The sequence below is a fragment of the Colius striatus genome, chromosome 11 (assembly GCF_028858725.1).
Source record: "Colius striatus isolate bColStr4 chromosome 11, bColStr4.1.hap1, whole genome shotgun sequence".
Classification (NCBI taxonomy): Eukaryota; Metazoa; Chordata; class Aves; order Coliiformes; family Coliidae; genus Colius; species Colius striatus.
The window spans coordinates 4,467,501-4,492,500 of NC_084769.1; the positions used below are offsets into that span (position 1 = coordinate 4,467,501).

At 42.5% G+C, this 25,000-nt stretch overlaps 1 protein-coding gene across 3 annotated transcripts in view; it reads left to right on the forward strand.

The window, feature by feature from the left end:
- Nucleotides 1-25,000, forward strand: part of ZEB2 (zinc finger E-box binding homeobox 2) — a 115,370-nt gene that overhangs the window by 86,498 nt on the left and 3,872 nt on the right. For all 3 annotated transcript variants that reach the window (XM_062005224.1, XM_062005223.1, XM_062005225.1), the window contains 6 exons: nt 2,811-2,882; nt 9,158-9,346; nt 10,046-10,260; nt 12,846-12,954; nt 13,772-15,741; nt 17,893-18,073. In XM_062005224.1, the coding sequence (XP_061861208.1) occupies nt 2,811-2,882; nt 9,158-9,346; nt 10,046-10,260; nt 12,846-12,954; nt 13,772-15,741; nt 17,893-18,073 (2,736 nt within the window). The remainder of the gene's footprint in view (nt 1-2,810; nt 2,883-9,157; nt 9,347-10,045; nt 10,261-12,845; nt 12,955-13,771; nt 15,742-17,892; nt 18,074-25,000) is intronic.

A 25,000-nucleotide genomic window follows, 5' to 3' on the forward strand; every position in this document is an offset into this window, starting at 1 on the left:
AACTTTTACAAGTGTTTTCAAAATAAATACAGTGTGTGGTTTCAGACAAGACATATTACATTTGGTCAGATGTGCTCTGAATAGTTAGGTGCTCTCCAAAAAAATAAACCGGCAAAGGCCCCACTTATGACCCATTCAAATTAAATAAATGCCGAGTGCATGTTTGTGGATCCTCTGCTGCATCTGTGCACGCAGGGGACTGTCCTGCTTTTATTTGCCTCCGGAGCTCTGCTCTCCATTTACAGAAGCAGCCCTGTGTATGCCTGGTTTGTATTTTAGCAAATTAATGCTGAGATGAAGAAAATGCCCTGAATATCGCATATAGCCCTGGGTTTACATGCAGAGAGAGTAACGCAGGGTCACAGATTTTAGGAAGAGGGCAGGTTTAGGTAAAGAAAATTCATGTTAGAGCTGAGTGTCGCAAGGCTGAAGGAGAAATTGTGCAACAGTCAGCTAAAGGAGAATGCAAACATGCATCCAAAAGTGCAGGATGTACTCCAGTGACCTGCACAAAGCGAGAAGCAGCGCATGGCCTCTGTGAGCGCTGAATAATTTTTGGGAAGCAGCTAGACACTGTAACTTCTCTTTACCACAGAAGAAAATGACAATGAGGAAGGAAGTGCAGCAGAAATCTTGAACATTGCCACTATTATGCAAAGGAAAAAAAAAAAGCTGCGAAGTGTTTTCCCCTTGCTGACTGGGTAGCCGTGCCCTCAGATGGAAAACTTCTGATACTTGTGACTCCTTGCTACCAGAAATCACATGAGATGATCAAGGAAGAAAATCACAATAACTATATTTATATCTAAGGCTGAACTTCTCAGAAATCCTGTACCTTGATTAAAATTTCTGGGAGGCTGCAATAAAAATATCAGATGCCAGCCTGGCCTGGCAGATCAATTATCGTAATTGACAACATTTTATTAATACATATTGAACTCCTAAATGTTTTGGACGCAAGATATCCCCGTGAAAATGATCTTCAGAGAGGCAAGATGCCAGAGCTGGGAAAAGAATCAAGGCTGGCTTGTCTGCTGTACAGTTTAAACAAATATTTTTCCTCTGGTCTGCATATTCTATGCTTTTGTACAAATTTAGCATCTGTTTGTACCTGCATATTTTAACTTAAGAGCTTTCATTAAGGCTTCTTTTTGGGTTTTTTTTAAGCTTCAAAGCCATAAACATGTATATTTATACCACAGTATTGTAAGCTGGTTGTAAAGCTCTGAATTAAGTCATTCTGTGCTTTAGTTTTGATTAGAATGATACAATTAGAACCTGTTATTCTACCAACTAATTACTTGTAGAATGTGACATCTGAAGAATACTACAAGATTACAAATTTAGGAACCAACCGAGAAATGTGCTCTGTTGATATTATTCCCCTATCTTCAGTCAAATCATTGTCATGGAAATGGATTAATGCTGGGACAGTTTCTGTCTTCATCAAAATCTTTCTCACACACACACACACACAAAAAAACAGTAATAAGAATTTTAATGCTTCATGTATCAATAAGATTTTAATAGCAGGCTTTGATCTTCTTGCCAGTCTATCACTTGATTGGCTGAGCAGCATCCATCTTCCTGAATCATCATCGACTCGTGTTTGTTTCTGGGAAATTCTCTCTCTTTTTTTTGGCTGTGGCTTTGGTTTGTATTTTTTTTTGGTCAGTTTTGGTTGTTGAACCATTTCTTGGGTGCCTTTTGACATTTTTATGCCTTACAAGCACAGCTAAGTGAAATATCAAAGCAGATTTTTTTCACTTCAATCTCAAATACTAAATTCCCTCACTTAGAGAGAAAAAAAAAGGGGGAAGGGGATTGTGTGTTTGTGCATGTCTTCAAATAAAGAAAGGCTGGTGTTTAGGAGAAGTTGAAAAGGCGAGAAAGAAACGTTGCGTATATTTATTTTTGCCTCGGAAAACCCTTTGGAGAGTTAAATCTTAACCAGGCTGGGTGTGTGAGTACCTGTTGCACATGAACTAACAAATTAGCAGCAAGAAACCAAGTTTGACAGGCACTCCAAGGCAGGCTGAAACGTCTATGAAAATAAGCCTTCTCCCCAGCGAGGGAGCTGCATCCAGCCTCTTCTAAATGCTATTTTAACTCCCTCCGAACCCCCGGCTTCATGGAAAGCAAACGGATCCGGGATACATACATAGTAAATAATTCTACACATATCATTCTCATTTGCATGTGAATTAACCCAATTTATGGCCATAGAGGCAGACTTTGTCAGCGCACAGCGAGTGCACAGAAGACGCAAACAAATCGTACGGGCAGAGAGGAACTGCCCACAGTCGAAAATTTGTCACATTTCTGCACCACTTGATGCTAATACACGCTGTGCTTCAAACGAGGTTAAAATGACGATGACAGCTCAGAAGATCTGTGAGATAGAAATAGAGATATGAGAACTTCTTGTATCTTCCTTTTGTGTTTGCAGTTTCTTCCAGGTATAGATCTCACGGTGCCTGTTAGCTGATTGTTTCTTGTAGAAATTCCCTTTTTTATCACCCGGCTGCTTATTAGTTTTGATGTCGGGAAAAGCCCTTCGTTCACTCTGAACAAATAGTTCTGTTTTCCACCACTCGCTGTCATGTTTAAAGTAAATAAGTTCTCGTCCATCCAGTGCTGCTGAACTCATTCAGTGGCCAGAACAAAGCCATTGTATCGAGGTTCACAACAGCCCTTTTCTCTCCGTCCCTTAGCAGGATCTTCCCTCTTACCGCGGTCTGCTCCTTTAGCTTTGTAAAGCCATTCAGTGATGTGCAAATGCTAAAAAAGTGTGCATGCTTCTTTCACAGAAGAAATGAAGGAAGATTATGACACTATGGGGCCTGAAGCCACAATCCAGACCACTGGAAACAATGGTACAGGTAAGGTGTTGAACGATACGAGCATCGCTTTGCTTGGGTGTCATGTAGAATTAGCTGCGCGTGAAGTGACAAAACAATCTCTTTCTTGTTTGCAGTTGAACAATTGAGAAACATTTGCATTATTCTCCTGGTTTTTAAAGTTTTTCTCCCCAATTTGATCACAACAGTGCAGCGACTGACTGATGAGGCGAGAGACCCCCTTGCTACCCCTCCCTTGCCCCACAGCATTTCAGCCCCCAACTCCTTTTAACTGCATCTTTGGGAGCTAATAGTTTTCAGCAGCCTGAGGAGATGTCTTTTGCAGCGAGGGCAAATCTCATGTGGTTTAAAGTAGCTGGACCATGATACAGTATTGTTTTAACAAGAGATTGTACAAAGAGCTTGGTAATGAGGATGAGGTGCAACCTTCTTGGCAACCCTACGTTCGCATGGTGCACAGAGTAAGACACTTCAGAGACTGAAAACATCTTTTCAGCAAGGCACACATAAACCCCTTACATAGATACACAGACACACACATACACACTTTAAATGCATATTTATGAGATTATGATGTTCTGGATAATCTTTTGGGTTTTTTCCTTTCTTTCCCCCCACTTTCCATGTTGCTTTCTTTCCTCTCATCTTAGAAATCAATACATTTTGTGGAACAAGAAAGAGGACCGAGATATTTAGCAGGCATCATCTTGAGCCATCTCTTTCTCTGTCTTTTTTTTTCTGTAGCAGAGCAAAACAGCAAAAGGTTTCTGTTACTATTTTCTAATCCAAATGAATTCAGGGGTTTGCCACGTTCTTTCCAAAGGCCATGAGGCCCCACTCCATCCTCAGCACAGCTGAATGCCATACTTCACCCAGTGTTGCTTTTGCATTTTGTCACAACTTGAGATGTTGCAGATAGCCCCGACTTCACACACTTAAAAGTAAGAATTTTGTAGCATAAGTACATTTCTATACATTTCATTGTGAGATTTAGTTCATAGGTAACTCCCTCTACAAATATTACTGTAAAAGGTGGTACCTTAAGTCTTGCAAGGATTTTATTACTCACACTTTCCTAATGTTGGTAACACCCACATAAAACCCCAATGCTCTTATTAGGTAACACAAGAAATTTACTTTATAAATCTTGAAGGGGAAAATAATAGGAAAATAAACCCATGACACTGTTTTTTTTCATCCATTCTATTTATTATGCATGAAAGGAGGGTGGCACCATGGCACAGTTTATCATTACATATGTACTTAATGATGTTGCTGTACAGAAATGGATACATACGCATTTTAACAGCTTTCTTATTTCCAAGGGATGTTAATAAAGTACAAATTGTGCGTAGCACTTGAAGGAACAGGGACTTTAAAAGACGTCTGTTTCAGAAATAAGGCTTGATGTTTATCTGAATTACCATTACCAGAGCCTTTGAGGTCCCCTATCAGTCCATGTGACTTCCTTTGCACATATTTTCCTTACCATAACAAGACTTGACTCTTTCATTCTTGCAATGTGGTCTGTTTGAGAGGGAAGACTTCATGTCCTCTTAGCCCTTTCCCTTCCAGTATCTGGTGGTCTCCTCTGCCTTCTTGACTCTTGCCTTCATGTCTCTGGGGGCAGAGTATCCCAGCTGCTAGCTCTGTGTGGGGTCCATGGCATCTCCTACGTCTTCTGAAACCAGTCTTCTGGAGAAAAAGATAAGGGTTGCCCCTACCCAGCTTGCTGAACTGCAAACTCATGGTTCAAAGAGTGCTTTGCATTTAAGTGGTCTACATTTAAAATGCAAAAGCTGCTCTGGATGTTGCACCTGGCAATTCCTTCCCCAAAACGTCCTGTGCAAAAGTCCCAGCCTCCTCTTCACTCCAGCTGCTCTTTGCTGCAACGGGCAGCTTGCTCAAATGAGCATTAGGAGTTGTGTAGTGCTTTGCTAGTGTTTAATTCAAACCTTTTATCATTGAGGCATTCAGAGCCACCTCCTCCAGCGGAGGCTGATGCCTGGGTAGGAGATGGCTGCAGTTTCCATAGTCTCTTAAGAGCAATGTCAGATTACTTAGCTATATTAAATCATCTAATAAACTAAATGCCTTTGCCAGTCTTTTCACCTTGAGTGGAAGGTGCCAAGTGACCATGAGCATTTGCAGCATACTTCAGACAGAGTAAAAACTCCCCTGGCTTGCTTGTTGGGGTGTCCCAAACATTCTTTGAGGAGGAAAGGAAAAAGATTAGTCATTCTAGCTAGCAAAGTTTTCTTCTTTAGCCTGACTGCAGGCTGTAGGTCTGCCTTGAGTGTTTGGCCTCATTTTTTTCCCTGCAGGTAGTAGGATTTAACACTGATGCTTAATAAAATAACTGAGATGAGGCTGCGACTCAACCCAATGAAAGAAGTTGGATCAGTTACTCTATCTTCAGTGACAGCCATACCACGGTGACCTTCTGGTCTCCAGGAAAGCCATTTAGGGCTTCCCACAGATTAACATGTGCTCTTCCAGATGGCCCAAGGAGATGTCTCTCGTTTAATATAACGTGCCTCTCCCTCTTGACACCAGGTCTCAAAGTGCACCATAGCCAGGGCTGAGCACCTTCAGACTCATACACCCAGTCACCAAGTTGCTGGAGGTGTCTGTAACAACTATAGTGTATTCTTAGCACCGAATTCATTGCAGAGCATCATTAGGAGAGAAAGAAAATTGAAAGGAAAAAAATCTTCATTATCAAATTATTCTGCTATTGTCAGAATGGCCACTTCCTAGTGATACTTAGGAAGGAAATCCTGTAACCCATACGGTTCATCAGCTGTATCTTTATAACGAGCCATGGAGGCTCCACAGTGGAAAAGTGACCACCAGAGTGAAAAGTTTAGTCTTTGGTCCTGATAAACAAATGCGTAAATATATCTGAGTATTTTGGAAATGATTACTTGAGAAAACGTTCTGCAGGAGAGGTTTTAAAAGCGTGAGTGAAGAAAGTCCTATGGTTTCATTTTTGTTGTACCTGTTGCAGTTGGCAGGGCCGGGATGTTTGCAGAAAGTAGATCAACAAATTCCCTGTAAACAAGACAATTTTCCTGTTTTGTAGTACTATCATCCAACAAGCTTTGAGAAAACATGTCTTAAGACAATTTAAAGAAGGGGAAAAGAAAAAAACCCAACCAACCTTCATGGGGAGGAAAACAGAAGTAAAACTTGGCAGGCTGGAGGACAGGCCGTTTTCAGGCTGTAATCTGTGTGTACCAATGGGGGCCTCTCACTTCCTGGCTAATGAAGGCTGTGGTTTTATTAGCTTTGTTTGCGATTAAGGGCAGCTATCACCATCTCGCAGGGAGAGTTCCCACACAGAATGACTGGTCTCCCAAGCTCCTTGAACCTCACTCTCACTTTATCTGGAAAGGTCCTAAATGCCTCCAAAGATAGCTTTCCTTAATGTGTTTTATTTTTGTGTGACATGGCCACATCAACTTTTGGAGCTGAAAATATTTCTGCTCTCCAGGCTCCAATAATGAATTTGAAAAAGAGTTATTTGGTGAGGTCACCCTGTCATAGACCTCGCCAAAGTTCTTGCCTCTCAGGAGGGGATGTGCAGTGTGTGTGCAGTGTCAACGCACGAGGAATCCATGGAAAACAAATTAGGGCATGGGGGGGAAGCCAACCTTCCCCCCAGAAATGGAGAGAGAAACCTAATGGTTATCAGATGGGTCTATTTAGTAACAATGGGTGAGCTTCCAGCCATGTCTCAACTGTCAGTAACATCGCTGGTGAGAAACCAGATACACATGGTCACCTTTTGCTATTTTTGTTAATCTGCAGTGTTGCAGCACTGCTTGTGTTGTTTCAGTTAAGGATCTGTCAGCTTTTCCACTAAATCCCCTTGTTTTTAGGGTTTTATAATGTAGACGTAAACATTTGCTTTAGCTCCTGGGTTGCACTCACAGACATAGAAGCTAAATAATCCAGAGAATTAGGAAGCCAAGGCCAGTAATATCGCAGCAGTCCTTCACAGCCGGTGGGATCAGCCTTCAGATTGACTTGGGAGACGGGAAGGAAGAACCTCATTTGGTTTGAGTTTGGGACTGAAGCTCCTAATATTAACTCAGGCCCTGCTCAGTGGCTTGAATTGCCACCTTTTAGCTGCAGTTGCAAGCTCCAAATCCCCCAGCCTGCCTGGAAGAGAAGGATACATCCCTTGGAGCCATCCCACCCTTTCCCTTTCCTGCTCCCATATCTCCTCTCTGGAGAAAAGCCCTCTTTCCCTGCTTTCACAGGTAGCATTGACTGGGTCATGACCTGAATCTGACAGATAAAGAAACTTGTTTTCCTTGGATCTATTGTTAAGCCAAGAGAAGGAGTGGAGATGGCGCAGTGTTAAGCTGGAGGGCAGATGATCTTGCAACAGTTGGAAGAACTAGGCATAGCACGCAAATGAGAAGTCAGGTTTCCAACATTGTTTTGTTCTGAAGTCAAAACCATAGTCTGACGGTCTTGTGCATAGGGTGTACTTCAGTAACCACCATTTTGTTGTGTTTCTCTCACAGTAACAAAATGGAGGTAAGGTACTCAGTCTTGTTCCTCATATACACACTCTCCTTCCCTCTCTAGAAGTTGCTTTTTTTGGTGGAGAGGGAAGGGGGGAAGGAGGTATTGTTTCTCATGCTACTAACAAATGATAACAGCAGCTACAGAAGGACCAAGGGAGGAGCTCAGTGATGTTGTAGCGATCCTCTGCAAAGTTGCTGCGATAGGAACAGAAGTTTCCTTCAAAAAATGAGGTCCCATACCCTGTGCTATTTGTTCACTGCTACTAAAACACTGAAGGATGGTTGGGAAGTCTCTCAGGTCGTGCAAAATATAGGGCATATTTATCTCAGCCAGAGGATTTGATTTTTATCGGCTAAAGGGATGAGGTTTGCATAGATGAGCATCTACTTCTACAGGTGATGCTGAGATCAGGTTCCCAGTTGTGCCCCAGACAGAGGCCACGTCTCACTTCGGCTGCCATCACCACCTTGTGTCTTCATAGGAAACCGAGGCAAAGCATTCAACCATTTCTAAACATCCAGAAGGTGCTTAGCCTCTCGTTTCCAGTGCTTACAAATCATTATAACCCTCTAGGGCTACAATCCCTTTGATTTCCATGAGTTTCCTCCATATTGCTCCCCGGTGCCAGTGAGAGCAGAATCATGCCATGTAACGTTTTGCTTTTACATGAACTGTGGAACAGTTTATGGCATTGCCTCATTTTCTTGTTTCACCTAAGGAGAAATACATTAAAAAATGTAATCAATCATAAGCTGCTCTTTTCATTTACGGTCGGTTAAAAACAACTATCTTCAATTCCCTGCCACTAACTGTGTCTTCCAAGACTTGTTAATACAAGAAAGAAGGAAAAAAAAAGGAAGTAAATAAAATGATCAGCTCCCTTTTTTGTCCTGATATAATTATACCAATATTTGTCTATGATGTGCCAGAGTTTTTAAGGTCTTTTCTGTACACAGGGTTCACACGTGGAGGAGAAAATTTTGTAATCACAGGATGTTTTGTGGTTGAGTATATATTGGGTTTCACGGACATTGCATGGACAATAAAAAATTGGGTTTACATTTAAGGAAAAGAAGGAAAACCCTCTTACAGACTGTAAAAGTGGTTTTAGGCTTGGTATCCCTCTTATGGTCTAAAACATGTGGTTCTATTTGTACAAACCTATGAAGCAATACTTAAAACAATCAACCTATTCTCCCATTGTAAGGGAATTTTTTCAGAGAGAAAAAAAAAAGTGTTGTGAGCAATTCTCTGCTCGTACCTGACATGGAAGAGCAGCCTGAGGCAGGGCCTGCCTTGGAGGAGAAACACTTTGGTCTTTACTACCTGCAACTACAGTTTCCCCATTCAGGTTCTGTCTCAGGGTCTGTGGGGTAGCTAAGCTCAGTCCTGTAGGTCGAGCTGTGCTCGTGCCAAAAGCCACAGGTCCTCCAGGAACTCCCTTGAAGGTTTAGGTTCCATAGATGAAAGACTATCCACGTTACCCAGGCCTCATAAACTTCTCCTGCTGCCCTGTAGAGCCCGTGTTCCTGTTAATTTAACTGCCTGCCCTTACTTCCATCCACGCTGGTGGAAAGCCTGCATTAATTTTATTAGGAGCTGGAGCAAGACTGATGAGAGCGAGGATCCAGCTGCAGCACCAGCCTTTTAGCTCCTCTACACCAGCTCAGCCTGTATGTAGCGATGCGAACTGACCCCAGCTCTCAGGGAAGATGCACTCAAACCCCCTTTCTTCTCTCCTTCCCTCCTTTTAGTAAAGAACGCAAATTGCACGTCGGACTTTGAGGAATACTTTGCCAAAAGGAAACTGGAGGAAGGAGATGGGCATGCAGTCAGCATAGCAGAGTACCTGCAGCGCAGCGACACGGCCATTATTTACCCCGAAGCCCCCGAGGAACTGTCTCGCCTTGGCACTCCAGAGACCAATGGGCAAGAAGAAAATGGTGAGGCTGTAATTCATTTTTAGCCAGTATCCTGACCTCGTGCAGCTGTTGCAATTATAAATGCACTACATGCCTGGGTGTTTACCTTAAAAATTGAAGAACAGCTGCAGCGGCATGGAATTTCATGAGCAAGGATTGGGGCTGTAATTTCAGTGTATTGTGATTTTTTAGTCAGTGAATTTGTATTATTTGGCGGGCGAACTGAAGAGCTGAATTTAAACGGGAGAAAAGCTGCTGCTCCAGTTGGGAGCTTGGGTGGGGAAGTTTTAACAGGGTTTTAATGCAGCAAAGGACAGGGTTGGCGGCCTATGGCTCTCCGATGGCCCGATAAGTAATTGGGATAAGCGTCTGGAAGAAGGATTCGGTCAATGGTGTAAGTGATGGGATGAGCTGGGGCTGGAATGCAAACTGCCCATCGATTGGGAAAGGCATCCCTCAGAGCTCTTGCGGGAGGAGCGATACCTGTAATGAATTTCCTCCTGGGATCAGGAGTAGGTCGGGCGCGTCTGCCATGGGTGTGTGTGGGTGCCGCTGCCTCCCGCAGCCAGTTGGGAAGCACCATCCCTCCCTCTCGGGCAGCAGATTGCAGCGATTCCTCTCATACCATCCCCGGGCAATCAGCCCATGAGCTGCCATTGATTTGCTGACCTTTTGGCCTGCCCTCTCTTTCCCCACCCCCTCCCCGGTCTCGGGGCACAGACCTGCCACCTGGAACTCCAGATGCCTTCGCCCAACTGCTGACCTGCCCCTACTGCGACCGGGGCTACAAGCGCCTGACGTCCCTCAAGGAGCACATCAAGTACCGCCACGAGAAGAACGAGGAGAACTTCTCGTGCCCTCTCTGTAACTACACGTTTGCCTACCGCACCCAGCTCGAGCGGCATATGGTGACACACAAGCCAGGGACAGATCAGGTGGGGGGCTGGTTTTAAGTGATTTCTTTCTGTAATAACCCCTTAGAGAAACGATATTGCTTTGATTGGCAATCATTATTAATTTTTCATGGCATTTTGAAGATGCAGATCTTTTAATGGTAATAGCTTTAATTGAGGTCTAAATGATTTTTTGATGGTCTCTTCTAATATGATTTAATAGTCTTATGTTCACGATCGAATGAGTGTGTTAATTTCTAATTTAGAAATTTTATTTGCACTTTAACTTGACTTTAGTTTCATTTTTATGTTCCTCAAAAAAGTGAATGAAACTGTAGCATTTTAATTATACATTATTAAACATCTCAGCAATTTTAATTCCATTTTTCACCTAGTTTTACTTCGCCATGTTGCAAATAGGAGCTCCAAGACATATGGAAAGAGCCGCTAATATTTTTTCATTACTTTTGGAGTAACCTTTTCAATCACGTGAAATTACGCGTGTTTTGTGTAATCGTTTGTTAAACATAATTACACGTCTGGGTTTTTTTTTTTCTTAGAAGAGCTCTTCCTCCAGCACACACAGGGCTATCATTTGTGATCATGCCACTAACACCAGCACAAGCTACAACTGCAGCATCGCTATCATTTTGTACGGCTCTGCAGAGTATCTGTAATAAATCAGAGCAGTTCCTTTTTTTTCCTCGAGGTGATGCGTGTAATGTTATATCAGTGCTGCATTTAAGGAAATGCTGCCTGTCTCAAACAGGTGACTGAGCTTCCTTGGTGCTCCTAAACAGGCTGGTCATAGACCTGTGCCACAAAGCTCTTCATCTACCAGCAGAAAAACTACCCTTGGCCTCGCTAGGGAATTACTTCTGAAAGCCCATCGTATGGGGAGTTCTGATGGAAACTCAAATGGCGTGGTTAAAACTTAAATAAGTAGGTGTGTGCATCGTGTCAAACTGTGAAGGCTTTATGGCGTGGTTATTTTTCTTTAAAGAATCAAGATGGGCTGTATTGGTGGGTTTTTCTCAGCACAAGGTAAATTCAGTTAGCAAGTGTGCCTCTCCTAATCACCAGATTTTTGCAATTAGCATTTTTAAGAGAATCTTATCTTTTGCTCAGTCTTAAATCAACAGAAATTATTCTAGAATGGTTTCTCCTATTTTTTTTAGCATCCCGTGGCTTTTCCAGCAGAGAAACACGTTTTCACATGTGTATTTTTCCTATCCCGAGCCACCGTAAAGTTCTTTCTTTTCCTTCACATCGTTAAAAACACCAGGGGGAAAAAAAAAACCCAACCCTCCAACCCCAACAACCCTCCTAGATATTTATCCAACGTAACCGCCTGAAATTTCACATGCGAGAGCGCGCCGGTGCTGGCGCATTATGAATGGTAGCTTTGGTGTTGAAAAGTCCCCCTCATTTGCTCATGGCATTTACAATTAGTAAATTAAAATGATTGTATCATATTAACAGTGGCACAACTAAAGTTTATAGTAGTCCTCGGAGGGCAATGGGGGGAGACAAAACAGCTGTTGCTGTTTGTTTATGCAACTCAGCAACATATGAACGCGGGTCCCTCAATGGCGCGCGGCGGGCTGGGCTCTGCTTGATCTTTGAAGGTTGCTGCTGTTTGAACAAACCTCCCTGTGTCCCATGTAACACCATCTGTCTCGCCAGGAATGTGGGAAGAGGCAGCACACCCTCGCAGTTGTCATACCGTTTCGGTGCTGCCTTCTCTCTTTTTTTTTTTGCCTTTCCCTTCTTTTATTTTTCCCCCTTTCCCCCCCACTCCCCCTTTCCCATCCCTCCCTGCTCCTGCAATAGGCTTTTGTGTCATGGTCGCCTGCAAAAAGGCTGACCTCCTACCTTGAGCATCCAGAGTGATTGGCTGCATTATTATGAATATTATTAATTTTTTTAACTCCTTCTTTTTTTCCTTCTTCTTCTTTCCAAATTCAAAGTCACAGGGCTTTTCTTGCTTGTTGCAAAAAAGGTCAGCTGCCTTTGATTCTATCTCGATGCCACTTTTAACTTTCAACTTTCCCTTACCCCTTGGAAGGGAAAACATGGCACAAAAGGTAGCTCAAGTCTTCCCTGCTGCTCTGTGATTTTAAGAAACGTTTCCAGCAGCAGCTCGTGCTGAAGATGCAGTCGCTTCTGCTCAAAAATGAATTAAATCTCACACGAAATGCCACTAATGACAATGTTTCTGTCTTTTCTACATGAGCAGTAAACAGAATTTTTAAACAAGTGGAGTCCCACATGTTCAGAATCTGCTAGGAATATTAAGAGCCACAAATCTTCCTATAAAACAGTTTCTCTCATCGTAAGATACCTTAAAGCAACACATTTCTGATGAGAGACTTAGGAAATCATTCTAAAGCAAATATCGAATGCTCTTGTGAAAGTACTTTCTCATTTGTTTCGGTTTACTGCCAACATTTTGATTTTTATTGCAACACTGATGAGACAAATAAATGTACATGGAGACCTTTTGGTCCGCTTGATAAATTCAGAGCCACATTAATTTTGTTTTTGTTTTTTTTAAGCTGGAAATTCATGGTTTCTCTTGCATAAAATTCATGTTGGTATCTTTTTCTTTCTTTCTTTCCTCCCAGCACCAAATGCTGACCCAAGGAGCAGGCAATCGCAAGTTCAAATGCACTGAGTGTGGCAAGGCCTTCAAATATAAACACCATCTGAAGGAACACCTGCGAATTCACAGTGGTGAGTAGCGGAGGTGCTGGTGTGCTCATTTGCATTTTGTTTAATTAGCTGAGTTTTAAAGACTGCTTAAAATTTACACAGTTCTGCTTCTGGCTTCTTGGAGCTACTAAGGTATTTCATAAGTGATATCTGAGTCAGCCTCGTTTATCATGCTGTTAATGCCACGGTCTCGCTGAAAGATTTGGAAACAGGAAACTTTCCTGCAGATAATATAGATTGTTTGTTTGGCAGGTTGAGTTTAGGAGCCTTCCCTCCTTCCTCAGAGGTCGGGCCCTGAAGAGCCCATTATTGTATTTTCCACAACAAAAAGTCCCCCCAAGTGAAATACAGCTCATCTTCTCAGATGATGAGTAGGCGCAAAGCATCTCATATGTTGAATGACTGGTGTGTTTTGGCTCTGCTGCTTGACGCAGCATTCAGCACATGAAATGCCACCAGGCTGTGTCCAGGCACAATCCTTCACCAATGCTGAATTGGAGGTCCTAACATCAAGACTTGTTTTTTTTTCTCATATCATTTCCCCTGCTTTCTTTAACAAAAGGAAGGTAAAAAAAAGGAAGAAACAAACTCAGTTTGAATGGTCTGGATTTGATTTGATTCGTTTTGCCACAGTCGTTGCTGGCTGGAGACTGTGGGTCCAAATTGACCTCAAGGCCCATACAAAGATGAGGGTAAAGCAGTGGTGGCCACATTCATAGAATCCATATTTCCCTCACTATTCCTACTACAGTGGTAAGCAGTCGGGTGTCAAACCCGACAGCATGTAATTGTAGCAGCAACAATGATCATTAACGTTTGGCTTTAATTATCGTTTTAGGTGAAAAACCATATGAGTGTCCAAACTGCAAGAAGCGTTTCTCCCATTCTGGCTCCTACAGTTCGCACATCAGCAGCAAGAAGTGTATTGGTTTGATCTCTGTAAATGGCAGAATGAGAAACAATATCAAGACGGGTTCTTCTCCTAATTCTGTATCTTCCTCTCCTACTAATTCAGCCATCACACAGCTGAGAAACAAGCTGGAGAATGGCAAACCACTTAGTATGTCTGAACAAACAGGCCTACTGAAAATTAAAACAGAACCACTAGATTTCAATGAATATAAGGTTCTTATGGCCTCACATGGGTTTAGTGCAACTAGTCCTTTTATGAATGGTGGACTTGGAGCAACCAGCCCCTTAGGAGTTCACGCTTCTGCTCAGAGTCCAATGCAGCACTTAGGTGTAGGGATGGAAGCACCATTGCTTGGGTTTCCTGCGGTAGGCAGCAATTTAAGTGAGGTGCAGAAGGTCCTACAGATTGTGGACAACACGGTTTCCAGGCAGAAAATGGACTGCAAGGCTGAAGAGATCTCCAAGTTGAAGGTTTACCATATGAAGGATTCATGCTCCCAAGCCGAGGAACAAGGAGTTACTTCCCCCAATATTCCCCCCGTGGGTCTTCCAGTAGTAAGTCATAATGGTGCCACTAAAAGTATTATTGACTATACATTAGAGAAAGTCAATGAAGCCAAAGCTTGCCTCCAGAGCTTAACCACAGACTCGAGGAGGCAGCTCAATAACATTAAAAAAGAGAAGCTGCGAACCCTAATAGACCTGGTAACTGAAGACAAGATGATAGAGAACCATAACGTATCCACTCCATTTTCATGCCAGTTCTGCAAAGAAAGCTTTCCTGGTCCCATTCCGTTGCATCAGCATGAGCGTTACCTGTGTAAAATGAATGAAGAAATCAAGGCAGTCCTTCAGCCTCACGAAAACATGGTTCCCAACAAACCTGGAGTGTTTGATAAGCAAACCCTCTTGCTGTCATCAGTACTTTCTGAGAAAGGAATGACTAGCCCCATCAACCCATACAAGGACCACATGTCTGTACTTAAAGCATATTATGCTATGAATATGGAACCCAACTCTGATGAACTACTGAAAATTTCCATTGCTGTTGGCCTTCCTCAGGAATTCGTGAAGGAATGGTTTGAACAAAGAAAAGTCTACCAGTATTCAAGTTCCAGGTCACCATCACTGGAAAGGGCCAGTGCCAAGGTGGCGCTGGCTGCCACCAACAACACACCCACTAAAGACTCTTTGTCAGCCAGATCTCCAATAAAGCCTGTGGACTCTATAACTTCACCATCTATAGCTGAACTCCATAACAGTGTTACTAATTGTGATACTCCTCTCAGGCTAACAAAACCTCCTCATTTTACCAATATTAAACCAGTTGATAAATTGGACCACTCTAGGAGCAATACTCCTTCTCCTTTAAATCTTTCTTCCACATCTTCTAAAAACTCCCACAGTAGTTCTTACACTCCAAACAGTTTCTCTTCTGAGGAGCTTCAGGCTGAGCCTTTGGACTTGTCTTTACCAAAACAAATGAAGGAACCCAAAAGTATTATAGCCACAAAGAACAAAACAAAATCTAATAGTGTAAATTTAGAACACAACAGTGTTTCTTCATCATCTGAAAACTCAGATGAGCCGCTGAACTTGACTTTTATCAAGAAAGAGTTTTCTAATTCAAATAATCTGGATAAAAGCACTAACCCAGTATTTGGTATGAACCCATTTAGTGCCAAACCTTTATACACAACACTTCCACCACAGAGCGCATTTCCCCCAGCCACTTTTATGCCACCAGTCCAGACCAGTATTCCTGGGCTGCGACCATACCCAGGACTGGATCAGATGAGCTTCCTACCACATATGGCCTATACCTACCCAACTGGAGCAGCTACTTTTGCCGATATGCAGCAAAGGAGAAAGTACCAGCGGAAACAAGGATTTCAGGTAAATCGTTGCGCCTGTTTCCTTTCGAAAGGTTAGAATTTAGTGTTTCGTCATACATCCTCTCACAGAAAAGAAAACCCAAAGCTGTATTCAACATTTCCAACAGAATTAGCAGACTTTATCTCAGTCTGAACTTGCAAAAATGCAGTCAAGTAGGAAAACAGACTGTAATTACCTCGAGTACCTCTACTCGGATTCAAAAGCAGTATCAGTACCTTTGAATAGGTGTAACGCTTACGGGTTTATTCTGTTAAGAGCTCAGTCATTTCTTAGTAGAATTGTATCTAAATAATAATAACAATAATGTCCATGAAAACTCCCACTCTGCATTAAAAAAAAAAATAAAAGAAAACAAACCTTGTAGGGAAACTGATTTCTGCAGGCATAGCTGCACTTCACCATGGGGAAAAGGAGCAGCGGGAGACTTCTTGGGAATCATTCCCTCACTTGGACTCGAAGCTGTATTCCTCTAAGCAGGGGGCCATATGGCTTTGCAGCAGCTCTATCCCTTTGAAAGCCCTCAAAGCTTCCTTCTCCATGTTTTGAGGGGGGATTGTTCACCCACCGTACATGTGGAAGGACCAATCTCGTGTACCTCTGGAGGATGAGAAAAGTTGACGTGTTACTTGACCACAGCCCCTTCCTTCAGCCCACCTTCTGCCCCTCCCAGACTAACCATCCTCTAATCCTGCCAGTTGTCTGGAACAGCGCTGAAAAAGCTCAGAGATTAAATGAAACTATTTGGAGAAGTAGCAGCTAGGGCCCTTAATCGTGGACAAAGTCTCTCCTTGGACACATAATCTGGGTCAGCACTTCTTTCTGCCTGGGTACCACCTTTAAACGTTTCTCAGGTCGTCCCAGAGTCAGTACGTGAGTAGTAAAGGATTTCACCACTCATATGCCTACAGCAGAGAGCTGCTCTACAGAAGCCACACACTTTTATAGCTTTTTGCTGGCTGTACTCAGATGTAATGTACAGAGTTTAGTTAAATGAGATTAACTGATTATAGATTAATAATTTCTTTTTTACTATTACACGTGTTCCCCTATGTCCTATTATAGTCTATTAGTAATTTTACTGACTAGTAAATGTTTTATGGTTTCAAATGTGAAAATCAGGTATGGTTTTACATTACAGGTTGTAATCCCTCCTCGCACAATAGGAGCATAAATAGCACTGCACCTCCATAACAGCTGTTCCACTATTCCAATTTACAGTACATCTGCCCTCTTTGTAAATGTATTTAAGCCTATTTAATCTTCTCTAATATTAATTAGTGCAAACCTAGTCTAAGAAAACTGAACTCTGTGATAGCAAATGGAAATGTATGTTATCATGCAAGTTTGCACTCTCTTTGGATCAAGACAAAATAAATATCAAGAAATTTAATAATTTACTGATCCACATTCATTATTGCTTAATGCTGAAGGCTGTTTTAACATAGATAGAACATTGATAAAAAGTGTTATTAATATTCCCTATTTCAAATTACAAAATTAAATATAAAAATATAGCTGGAGGCCTTTAGTCGGGAGACATACATTTAAATGGATTGCATAATAATATTTGTACCTAAATATAAAATTCAATTAAAACCTTTCTACAGATACAGAATATATCCAAGTTCCCATGTTTTCAAAGGCAGGATCTCTTAGTTGTTGCTTACATTCACCCCTGTGAAACATTGCAATGCCTTTTGCCGTTCATGAAGTGCCTCCCCTTCGCATTTTCCGCTCTTGCAAAATATTTAGTGTCAACTCGTCTGTGTGTGTGTGTACATCATAACCAGAGAATCATCATAGAATCATCAACTGGTACGGGTTGTAAGGTACCTTTAGAGATCATCCAGTCCAACCCCTCTGCAGAAGCAGATTCACCTAGATCAGGTCATGCAAGAATGTGTCCAGGTGGGTCTTGAAGACCTCCAAGGAAGGAGACTTGTTCAAAGCCAGAAAGCTGGTTGAAGGCAGAGGAGCAGGAGGCTCCTCATTACTTCCACGGTTCCCATTAGCTGTAGTTTCACTATCAATGGGTTCTTCAGCCAAGAGGGGCTACCATCCCTAAGCAGACATCGTTTTCACTTTTCTGGGGGTGGTTGATTCCTCTGTGGTGGTGGAAGTGGGTGTCGCTGATGGGTCGTTCCCTCGCAGGGAGAATTGCTTGATGGAACCCCAGACTACATGTCCGGCCTCGACGACATGACGGACTCCGACTCCTGTCTGTCCCGAAAGAAGATCAAGAAGACAGAAAGTGGCATGTACGCGTGTGACTTATGTGACAAGACATTCCAGAAGAGCAGTTCCCTGCTGCGACACAAATACGAGCACACAGGTAGGGTGGCCGCGTGTGCCAAGGGGAGAGCTGAGGTCCACGCTACGTTATTTTGCACTGTTTCAAGTGTTTCAATGAAAGATTCAGCAGGTGCTGAGGCTTTCAACAGGGAGGAAATAGTATCTTTTGCTCAGTGCAACTGATTTTTAAAGTGTTTTCTTTTGTTTGTTGCTTGACTGTTGGCTGTGATGGGGTGTATCTCGGCAGGTGCTGGGTAAGCTCATGTCGTGTCGAGCCCAGTGGCAGTTGTGGCACTCAGCCTCTCTCAAGCAAGCCCTAGGACTCAGAAAGGAGTGCAACTTAGTCGACTTAAAGTCTGGCACGGGAAGGAAGAGTGGCAGTGTATTTCTCGTTTCTTAGACACTATCTGACCTCGCACCATTCAATCCAGTAGAAAAACTTCCACTGACGTTAGCTGTGTGAGAGCTGGCTCTGGCTGGGTTATCTGAAAGTAAACAGCTCACAGGGGTTGCTCTCACCATGATTTCACACGCCAGCAGCACGGGCAGGTTGCATTTTGCTTTTTCACTTCTCAGTTAATGCCCGGGGAAGGTTTCCTTCTTTTCCGGAGCAGGAACTGATTTTTGTCTAGTTCAAGGAAACTTGCCAAAGCTCACAGCAGATTGTCAGTTTATAAAATATTTTGGTTTGAAAAAGACCCTCCATCACACCTACTCTGGCTGTGGTTCCACTTGCAGGCAGTGCTCCCTTCTCCATTGTCAGCCAGGACAGGCATGAACCCCGAGGTTAGGAGAGCTCTGCAAGGGGGATGCATCAGCTCAGCATGTTTCTGTTAGGGGAAAATGGGACCAAATAATTTATATAATAATTTATTCCCAAATAATAGAGATATCAAGTTATGTTAGATAAAGAGAAAGTTAATTATCATGTGAATGATTGTGCAGTGGGACATAAACCAAACTCCAACTTCCTAGAGTTAGGAAAAGCTTACTGGGGAGAAAACTTTCCTTAACTTTGAAAGCTGAGTCCCACTTCAGGAAGTGAAGCAAGGCACATCATCCTTCAATCTCACCATGCGATGGCAAAAACCTTATACCTCTCTATTAACACATCTTCCAGGTTGCACACAGACATTTGGCATTTCACATGTGATAAATTTACAATTTGGGAATGGACTGTGCCTTTAAAACAATGTTTCTTTGCTCCGTTGTTTTTTCTTCTTATATTTTTCTTCCAAATTTTAAGCTAATCCCACACAGGAAAATGAAAAAGGAAGTTAGAATGCATGTGGGATTAGAAAAGAAAATTAAAAGCAACATTTTGGACTAGATCAGCTAGATCATTGGTGGAATGCTCTTCCCACTACATTATTCAATTCAAATTGTTTATTCAGTAGAAGAAGCTTTGAAGGCTTTATGTCCCTGCACCTTTCCTCTCCTGAATGATTTTATTACAGCCATCTGCAAACATTATGGTTTACTACACTACTACCGTAAAGCTCTTATGTTAGAACTGGCCTTCATATATATATCGGGATCTGGACATATGGTTGAATCCCATAAAGTTGGTAGTCCATAAGGTCGACAGACATATGGTTGAATGGCTGAAAATTTGACAAGCTGAAATGTGTGCAATCACCTTGATTTGCAAAATAAACTGCATTTGTAAAAGCAAAAAATATGTTCTGGTCCTTAAGTAGTCCTACTGCCTCAAAAAATACCACACAGCTGTGGCGGAGGGACTTTTCTCCTCCTTTGGTCTGTCTCTTTCAGCCTCTCCACTCTACGTTCATCAGTTTTATGGGACTCAGCCTTATGATCCAGAACATGTCTGTGGTGTCATATTTAATACAGCAGAACCACAGCACATCACTGAGCCCAAGCGTGGCATTCAGAGACAGGAAGGATGGTCTTGTGGCAAAGGCACGGGCGCTGAGGCCGCAAGTGCTGAGCTCTTCTCTGCCTTGCCACAGACTTCCTCTGCCAATCGCAGCTAATAGCTTCATCTTTCTCTCACCTTTGCCCATTTCTGACCTAGAGGGAAATGATACCAGCCTGCCTCTCTGGGCTGTTGTAAATCTTGATTCATGGAGGCTGAAATCCTGCCATGGAACTCGCTCTATAAAGTGTGAAGTATTGTCGAGGATCACGCGTCATGCCAACGCTAGAGGTGCTTGGGAGCTCTGAAGACCTTGGCTGGGCTAGCCTCCATCACTGATTTGCAGGCTCCAGAAGGCACACTACACTGGGACTTTAGCTAATGGCTTTGCATGCACCTTAGGTGCATTTCAAATGAATTTGATAGATTTGGAAAAAGCTTGTTATTGCATTAATAACACAGGTGTGAAACTTCACTCTGTGTTCAGTGGAAGGAACTAGATTGAAAGTAATGCCATCTTCTGCGTTTGGGGTCACTGTAAGAGTAGGCTCAATGTTTTTTAATCAACTTTTTGGAACCTAAAAAAGAGAAAAAGCTTCTTTTCAGAGTGTGTTTTTGTTTTCCGACCAGCTGATCGCGATCCGTTGATACTTCATTACAAACATATTCTAGGAGGAATTGTAACATTTCCTGTCTATGCTGGAGAAGCACAAATAGTGGATGTTGGTTATACCGATGTCATTTTTCCTATGCAAAAAAAAAAAAAAAGATCTAGGTGCTCTTTTAGGTGTTTTTTCTGATATTGGATGCATCAGATTATTTGTCATGACTTCTCATGGTCCACATACCTATCGCAACCGATGCTATAATGTAGGTTCTGAGAGTCAGACAGAAGCCACATTCCTGCTTTGCAGCCCCCAGAGAACTTATTTGGAGTGAAAAATAATGTTGACAAGTAAAAATAGATGACCTGACTTAATCATGTGCAACACCAAGTGTTGTAAAGGAGAGAACTGGAATAACATAGGTATTGCAGTGTTGCTGTTTCCCTGCCAGGGCAAGAAGAATAGGACTTGGCCAGTTCCTTCTGTCAAGAACTGTTGGTAGGACCATGAGTCCACAGATCAAGGAGCATTGTGATTACCCCTGTTTGCTATGCCTGCCACAGCTTGAGCACAGCAGAAGGCAGCACCCAACATTTGCAATCCATAATTTGTAATTTATGCAGTTATTAGTGGTAATCTGCAATAGCTTCCTCTAGAGTCATGTGGAGAAGGAAAATTTGTTGTGTTACTGCAGTGAGTGAGTTGCATTGGTTCTGGCTAATCTGAAACTTAGTGTAGATGTCACTGCTGCCAAGTTAGTTTTCAGATGCTGTTTAAGGGAAGTCATATGTATGTCCCTGGTAGACTCGGAGCTTCACAAGATTCTATTTGTTTAAAATCAAGGGATGCAGCACTATAATTAGGGTGCAGAGCATGGCAGGTAGGAATTCAGGGCTCACACGGTTTTCCTGTGAAGCCCTTTGAATTCATCCTAACTTTGGCGAGGCTGAAATTAGTTGAGCGGATACCACATGTGTCTACTCTTAGAACTCTCCAAGCTGCTAAGCATGAGATTTAAGACACATTCCTTACTAAAAGTGAAGGTGATTGGCTTCGTGGCAAAGCATTGGTGCCATTTGGTGAACAAAAAACTCTTTGCGTTCCAGATAAGGAAGGAAAAGAGCGGTGGGTAAGAGAGCAGGCAAGCAAACAGAGCGGAGCATCTAGAAACAGAGAAACATCCTGGCTCCTGGGTAGCAATCCAACCCTCCTTCATCACCAACGTTGTGCTGGGTTGAGTTGGGAGTAGGGTGAAGGTTAGCATTTGTTCTGCCGCCGTCAACACCCATGTCTGCTTCACACCAGCTTTGTCGTAGCTGCGCGAGGAAACCCGCAGTGTGCCTGCTCTGCAACAAAAGCTGGAAACAGTTTTTCAGAATCCTACCTAGAAATTTTAAATCCTTTCATTGTTGTTCTATATTACATCATATTCTATTTTATTACTTGTGTGGGCTGTCGAGGGCCTCATAGCTGTGCTAGTGCTTTCATCCTTTCCTTCTCCACTGTATATTTTATTAAGACCTCTTTTTTATTTTTGTAGCTTTCATGCTGATGCAAGCACTGGTTTTATTTCCAGATTGATTCTGTAAACTAAATATTGTTCTTGAGCCTGGTAGCAAATCAGCTCTCTCTGGCTAGTATTTTGAATTCCCAGCTCAGGAGTTTTCTTTATTTAGAGCTTGATTCATAAAAAATTTACATGCTATTTAAAGGTTATTTTTTCTTGCTTTACTCTGACACAAGTTTAGAATTCCCCATTTTACACTCAAACAAAGGAAAAGAAAAAGGATATAGTCTATGCTTGTGAAAATTTGCTCTGTAGACAAGGTCTCCCATTCAAAATGGAACAGGTGCAGTTTGGGCAATTATATATAAATTGCATTTATCTTGCACCTTTGACCGCTTTGCTGTGCTCTGGCTGCTAATCTGTCTCCATTGGGACCACATCTAACATGCAAACCCCCAAGCAGCTTCAAAAGAATTGCTTTTAAAAAGTAAAAACAAACTGCCATGCAAATGTTTAATTCTTTCCTCCAAAGAGTGGGATGTCTGTTTGGCCCCCTCCCATAGCAAAAAAGACCCTCTCACCTTAGGCAAAGGATGGGTGATATTTAGTCTTGGACCAATGACAGCTTATGATCTCACAACTTTTATACCACTGCAAAGGGGAAATGGGTGGCTTTTCAGTCAAAGACTTTTAGCCCAGGAAGGTTGAGAGATGCTTTACCTTCAGAGATTTTGTTGTTGTTTTGTTTCAACAGAAATGCAATTTCAGAGACTTTGTGAAGAGATTAGTTATAATTTCCCCTCTGTAAATGGAGCGCAGGCCCCTGTGGGAATCTCTTTCTGCAGATGGTGGAATTAAAAAAAAGCCCAAACATTTCCTTTAGATATTTGAGAGATATCTATCATTTAGTTTCACTGCACAATGTGGCATCTATAACACAAATCCTCCTGATGGCACACTAAAGTTTTGTGAGCCCTCCTGTGAACTGCCTTGGGTACTTTTCTCTTCTAGCTCCATCCCCTATGGAGGACACAAACCATCCCAGATGAGGCTGGGTAAAATGTGTGGAGTGGGATGTTCAAATCTGCTTCCTCTTGAGTCATCTCTACTCCACTGATGTTATGACATTGCATGACAACCTTCTTACTCTGTGTGTTAACTAAATAGCTGATAAAGTAGCCAGGGCCACCTGCAACTGTATGACGTCCCAATCTACCTACAGCTGTAGACTCCCCAGTGCAAAATACCTTAGAACAGCTTTATTTTAAGGCCTTGCAGGGATGAGGCACTCCTTTTAAATGTCTGAAATACTGAGTTTTGAACATGGGGAGAAAAATAAATTGTCCTGCAAACGTTCAGAAACCCAATACATCTGAAAACATATTTCAATTAGTGTTGTAACAGCTGCGTGCTGCATGCTGCTAAGGTATGTTGTGTGGTGTCCAAACAAAGAACTTTGCTCAAGCTGTCACGTTCCCTCAGATCAAAACTGAGTCCTTGATATGGATGTGGTAGACTGAATAGCTCCAGTACAGTCTTTTTCATAATAATTGAAATTAGTTGAAAAGATGAAGTATTTTAATCTTCTCATTTCAAAATTAATTTATAAAATATGAATGTTTTCTGTGCCAGGTAACCTCTGTGCTGGCTGGGGGGAGGCCCCAGGTAGCGTGAGCAGGAGGTGTAGCTTTGAACAAGCGTTGCATGCAAGGGATGAGCAAAGCAGGCAAAGACTGGGGATGAGCACATCACACGGCCTTGGGGATGAGTGGGTGGAGGCAAGTCTGGATGAGAAGCAGCAGAAGTGGTTGGCTTCTGTTTGAGGATAGGAAAAGCACAGGGCAGATGAGTGGAACGCAGATGTGGGGTGAGAAGGGTGTAGCAGGCATCAAATGTCATTTGCATGGAAAAAACTGGGAAATTTGGAGTAGCAGAGAAGGAATGGTGCTGTGGGCAAGTGGAACAAGACAAAGGTTGGGCTTGTCCACGTTAGGGAAAAGTAAGTCTGAGGAAGGGACTGACACAGCATGGGCAGTTCAGTGAGAAGAAGGACACAAAACACTGCGCTGAGGAAAAACAGAAGATCTACGAGGAACAAAAGAGGAACAAAATTGGCAACCACAGATATATTAGCAAAAGGGATGGTAGCATGCTGTTCTGAGTGAGCTCAGTGGGACAGCTGGGATGAGGCAGGGATGCAGGCAGCAGTAGCTGATGCATCCAACTGGGTGGCTGGTAGTGTTGGGAAAGCTCCCGCTTCACCTGTGAGGGTTTTCTCCTGTCAGCAATGGGGTTTGAGCAGTGTTTAGGTCAAGGGTGTTTTGGGATTTTAAGCTAATTTCAGTCAGTGACTTAAAATATCCTGAGCTAAGACTGTAGGATTTCCCTATCGTGGCAGAACTTGTGCTCCAAATCACAGGTAGATGCTTCCTGGCTCTGGACTCAGTGCATCCCGAGAGCAAGGCTGGAGATTCAAAGACTAAGTACTTGTACAGCTCAAAGCCCAGAGTTTTCTTTAAGCTTGACTTTTAATCAACAGGTTAAATTGGCAGAAATGCATGTTTAGGAAACGGATCATCAAAGCAATACTGCTGCAGTTCCATAGATTGAGCTTGAATTTTCAGTTCTACTGTAAAGGGCAATAAAGGAAAACAAAACCAAAAAAAGAAACCCTGTATGTGTGCAAGCTCAGAAAACTCTCATACAAAGAAATACAGTTGGAGTCCCAGTTTCCAGGCATCCACTAATTTCCCTGTCACTCGGGTTATTCTATCTGTGGTTTCTTCTGTATTTTCCTTCCTGCCAGATCTCCCCTTCAGTTCATAACATACAATTTTTGGCTTCCTTGAGCGTTTGCTAATCACACCTTATTACATGTGAACTTTCACAGTGGGACTTGAAGGTAGCTGTGACTAGATGGGGCAAAAAAAATTAGCATATTCCTTGGTATTCATTCTTAGAAACTTTACTATGGAA